The sequence below is a fragment of the Charadrius vociferus genome, unplaced genomic scaffold, assembly GCF_000708025.1.
Source record: "Charadrius vociferus isolate BGI_N301 unplaced genomic scaffold, ASM70802v2 scaffold731, whole genome shotgun sequence".
In the NCBI taxonomy this organism is placed as follows: Eukaryota; Metazoa; Chordata; class Aves; order Charadriiformes; family Charadriidae; genus Charadrius; species Charadrius vociferus.
The window spans coordinates 589,336-594,678 of NW_009646854.1; the positions used below are offsets into that span (position 1 = coordinate 589,336).

Here is a 5,343-nt window from a genome sequence, read left to right on the forward strand (position 1 = left end):
AGACATAGTGTAAGGACAGAATTAAACACAAAAGGCACATTTAAATTAAAACATTTTGATGCATTTTCCACAAGCATTGTTCATATTCAGGCAGCACTTTGATATTTTGGATTTTCTCAGTTTCAGCTCTGTTCTGCCTTACCTACCCACTTGCCTCTTGGGCTTTGTCATATCTTTGCAGTAATCTGCTCTGCCCTGTCTCATCCACGTAGGCAGTACAGAGCATCACGGGTGGCGGGAACATGGTGTTCTCTGAGCTCAGCTGCCCTGAGCATCACCAGAGAGTTGCCTCACTTCAGGCTTATACTTACATGGAAAATCTTTTCTCTCCATTAATAACAAGCAGTGGGGAAAAAAACTGAAGAAACTATTAAAAGGCATAGGTGTGAGGCCCTCATACACAGGCATTTTAGAAGCTTATGGTCTCTAAGCACTATTAGTAAAATAATTGCAAGATGAGTCAGGAGGAGAGGTCATGGGCAAAAACATCTGCAATATATTCCATAACAAAATGGAAAACAACCAGAATTGGGGTATATATTCCAGTCACACCCTGCTAGGAAAAATGCTCCCTATCTTTTTGAAACTGTTCCACAGACAGAGTTTCTGTTAAACAAAAAAAAAAAGAAACACTACTCTAATTTATTGGGATATTTTGCATATGGTAACATTCATGTGCGGGGTGGAATCCCCTGCACAGACACAGTTGCTATCCGGATAGCAACAGGGGCCTCTGTCGCAACGGTGTTTACAACGTTGTCTTCAGCTGCATCAGATGAGACTCTCTGAACTCTTGTTCTGCTGAATTCTTGTAGTCCAGCTGGTCCTACCTGCCCACTATATGCCATGATCTGTTGGCAGTGATGACTTAAAACTGTGCACAAAGCATCTCTTAATTGCCTTAACTGGCTACAAAAGACTGTTCTGAGTGACCATTTCTGCATCTGCAAGAACAGTTTCCAAAGACCACCTACAAGTCTTACCTCTTTGCAGCTGAATCTGTTCTACAGCAGGAACTGCCACCAGGGCAGCCCACCAGCACGGCCCTGTTCTCTACTCAGGAAGTTTATCAGCACATTTAAGCATATAAGTAGTTCCTACCAGCTGGCCTATGGACAGGAGGGGCTGCTTGGGGGAATCTCCAGGATTGTCCAAAATTCCCATCTGTACAGTTCCCATGAAGAATAAAGCAAATACTTCATTGTGGAGGCAGATGGGGGTTCAGTCACTTGCTCGCAGGTCAGTGCATTGTCTCATCTATGCAGGGTCTAGCTGGGAAGGTCCTGGATCACCCAGGCAATAAATGACTAAGTTGATGGAATATGTATACAGGCATAGCCTGATACCCAGCTATACCACTACTGTGACTACAATTTCCTTCTTAGATCAAAATTGTAACTGAAATTCCATAGATTTCACCACAGCTGTAGTGTCTATTTTTATTTTATTTGAATAAATGTTTGTGCTTCAACACTCTGCAAGCCTCTGTCTTGCTTGGAGAATGGGTGCTTCTTAAGTTTTTCATGGTGTTCTTATGCAGAACATCCTTACCATAGCAGAGGGCCTGTTTTCTTGATCCTGTCTATGTTACAGTATTTCCTGACATCGGTCTCCTCTCTTCTTTGTGACTCTTTTCCTTTCACTTTCTGCTTTTCTCTGTTCAGACCTACCTGTCTTATCTGCCATTTCCCAATCATCTCGTGTGCCAGTTATTCTGTCCTGTTATCTGTAAAAACTGCTCCCCTCAGAAATGTCCCTAAGACTCATTCTTCTTTCTGTTGTGTTCTTCAAGGCTTAGGTGTGCCATTCCTCAATGTCCCTCAACCCTTCTGCCCTCTGGTCCTGCTTGTTCTTCCTTGGAGTGTCTGCTTTCCTCCTGCTTCCTCTGGAGCAGACACTAACACCTGTGGAAGGATCTGACTGTGTTGCTGTACTAGAGTTGCAGACAAGTTTCAACACAGAGCACTGAAAATGTAGAGCATCTTCCTACCCCAAGCAGTCCCCAAGCAATCTGAACAGTCTTCTCCTGCATGGAGCTCTGCAGGAGGGCTGAAGCCACCAGGAAGTGAGGCTACACTGGCCTTCCCCATTTTCCTTCTAGTTTAGGACAAAGGAGATGTGTGTTTACAATTGTGTTACAAGCTAAATTAAAACAGTGACATGTAGATTCAAACCTCCTCCCAGTATATGATTTCTGTATACGGTCTTTTATTATGCACAGTTTTCCTGCTTTCCAGAGAAATGTCAAAAGGAAAAGTTTTCATGGCAATGTATACTCATACCTGTGAGGTTATCCTTACGCTTCTTGCTGATATTAATGGAAGTTGTATGACTAAATCCCTGTACATTATTTGTACCTCTTATTATCTAAACTACCTGTGAATACTTACTTTGGCCTGTGTTTAGCTACTATGCATTTAAATAATTTGGCACTGCGTGACGTTTCAGCACAAGGCACCTTATGTAAATTGAAAATAAGAAGAAAATTCAGAACATAGTTATATTTTTGCATTGGTATTAGCGCGTGTTAGGATATTATGCCAAGCTAAATATAATTATCTGCTCTAATTCTAGGCTAGTACTCAAACATGCAAAAGCTACATGGTAAGCAGTTATAGGACTGAATGTGCACATTGCATCCTGTTCAGATGGCATATTGAATACATAGTACTAATGTGATCAAAGTAGTTGCATTTAAATTTCAAGTGGCACTTCAAAATATATTAGCCCATTCACTAGAAAACACACACAACATTTAGAAAAAAGAAAAAACAACAAAAAGCTGTTTTCTAACCTTCTGCCAAGAGCTTCAAGTGATTGACATTTTCTTACTAGGATTTTTCTCATAATTAAACACTGTGGTAGTTGCACATTGTTTTTCAGATTTAATCAGAATCAAAATAGTTGTGCAAAGGCTAAGCTACTTCTGTAAAATTACTGGTGGCTTAGATGTTTTGTAAACTGTTTTAATATTGAACCCCTAGGTAGTGAAAAGACAGAAGCGGGAGAAAGCTTTAAGTTACCAGGGAACCTTCAGGTGAGCAATGTGGTAACTGTGGGAAAAGGTGGAGCATGAGGGAAAGGGCTTATTAAAAAAAGCCAATGAAAAAAAGACAAATGTTCTGCAAAGGAAGCAAGAACATGGCAAGACCCTGTGCTGGCAGAAGCCTGCTGGATTGCAGGCTGACCAGGAATTTGCAAACCTGGCCTAGATGAAGGAGGCAGACATGGGAGGTGAGACATGGGACAAATGGAGGCAGAGAAGGGAGCTTAGGAAAGCTGGCTCTGCTTCCAGTCTCACGTCTGGGTTAAGGATAGCTCAGATATTTGCCTTTCGGGCAGGGAATGGATAGATAAAAAGTCCTTCTATATGAATTAATTAAGGAAGATTCTTCCTTACATGCATTTGTGTATTTGTTTACTAGTTTGGTTTGTGGGGTTGGGAGTCCCTTTGGTCCCATGGATTCACCTCTAACTTAAGTAGATATCAAATTGCAGAAATCTTTCCTTGTCTTGCTTGTTTTTTTACCTGGTTATTTCTATTTTGGCACCAGGTTAATGACATGATGGAAGTGGCTGTTTCCAGACGAATAATGCTCAGAGGAACATAATAGTTAGAGATGGAGCATTAGATTATTCCTTCCCAATGGCTGGCGATGTAGAGCATTTCTGAAATAATAATGCTCTCAGGCTGGTGTCAATTTTTAGATTAAACTGTTATAAAGTAGAATTTTTCTAAGGGAATGCGTTTGGACCAGTCCTGATTATATCTGGCTTGGTATAAAGCAAATAGCACTAATGTACTTTACTCTGATTGTGTTACAATTTTAACTGCTTTCGCAATATCACCCTTTTATATGTGTGCTGTCACGTGTTTGCTTTCTCAGTATCTCTTCACTCTTCCTTGGCCAAAAGAAGTTTGTATATTTATTGGAGATACTGGAATATGCATCGAACATGAACATGTTGTTTATTTTCTTAGGATTTGAATTTTTTGAAACGAGTGCCAAGGACAACATTAACGTCAAGCAGACATTTGAGCGACTGGTGGATATCATCTGTGACAAAATGTCGGAAAGTCTGGAGACGGATCCCACCATTGCTGCCAGCAAGCAGAACACACAGCTAAAGGACACCCCTCCTCCACAGCAGCCCAACTGTGGCTGTTAATGCAGCTGTCAGCGAAGGCAGCTCCAGTGTGTTCTGTTGCCAACAGAGTATTTATGAATGGTCTATATGCCTTTATTTATACTGTCTTATTAATTTATTTGGGGGAAAAGTCTTTTATTTTACATCAGCAGCTGGTTGAGTATGCGTATGGAGATGGAGAGGTTATTAGTTTGAAAGGATGATCCATTTTTAGCATCAGGCTTTTGCATGCAGGATGGCTATTAGTTTCTCTTTTCTTTTTACTGTTTTACATTACACTTACTTCAGCTGGTGCCATGTCCTCAGACCACATTTGCCTAGAGTCTCACTTCATCAGTTTCAAATTATATAGCTGAGTCCTTAGGGTAGTGGCCAAGGTGTTTTAGAATAAGCTTCCTCATGCCACTTATATTTTCTCCTGACTGAAAATCAATTTAGAAATACTCCTTTAGTGAACCAATCCCTCATTCTGTCCAGATCATTTGTATAAGGAATGCTTCCTGGAGTGTATTGCCTTGGCAAATCTATACTCATTATGTTACACATCATGGAAATTGCAGAAATTAGAAAGACGTTAGTTCCTGGACCCAAAGCCACCAAAATTCCCTGTGATTTTCCAACTGGATGTGGCTATTCAGTGCAGACCCTCAGAGACATTAGGTACTTCAACCTGTTTGGATAGCTAGTATGTTTACATTTCCATGGGAGCTTCGTGTCTATCGAATGCCTTTCTGAAACTGGACTTAATTTTTCATTCCATCATTACAGTACCTACCCCAGTAGTGGAGGGCTGACTAGCTCTTTCCATTTCTACCTGCATGAGATATTAAACACACAGTTCTATATTACCCCTGACAGAGCAAAATCCATTACACTTGGTTGTTCATAGCCAAAAACTGTCTTGTCATGTTGCTGTCAAACCCACATACTTAAGTTTTCAAGAATTTTGTCTCCCATTCAGTCACTGAGACAACCATCACCACACTGGCTACAAACACCCATATTTTACTCCAGCCTATTGCAGAAGTGCTGCTGGTGTCAGTGAACTGCAGTTTGACCTCCTTTTCACTTTGATATCTACTTTGACAACACAATCAGAGTTTCTCAAGATTTTTTAAAACTTTAGGAGTAATAAAAAATCATCAACATTTCTAGTCTTACTCTGAATACATTCCTAAGATCAGCAAAAGGCTG

At 40.6% G+C, this 5,343-nt stretch overlaps 1 protein-coding gene across 1 annotated transcript in view; it reads left to right on the forward strand.

The window, feature by feature from the left end:
- RAB3C (RAB3C, member RAS oncogene family) overlaps window positions 1-4,170 on the forward strand; it is a 125,615-nt gene extending 121,445 nt beyond the window's left edge. Inside the window, exon 4 of the mRNA XM_009894267.1 lies at window positions 3,983-4,170. Within this exon, the coding sequence (XP_009892569.1) occupies window positions 3,983-4,170 (188 nt within the window). The remainder of the gene's footprint in view (window positions 1-3,982) is intronic.
- The last annotated feature ends 1,173 nt before the right edge of the window (window positions 4,171-5,343 follow it).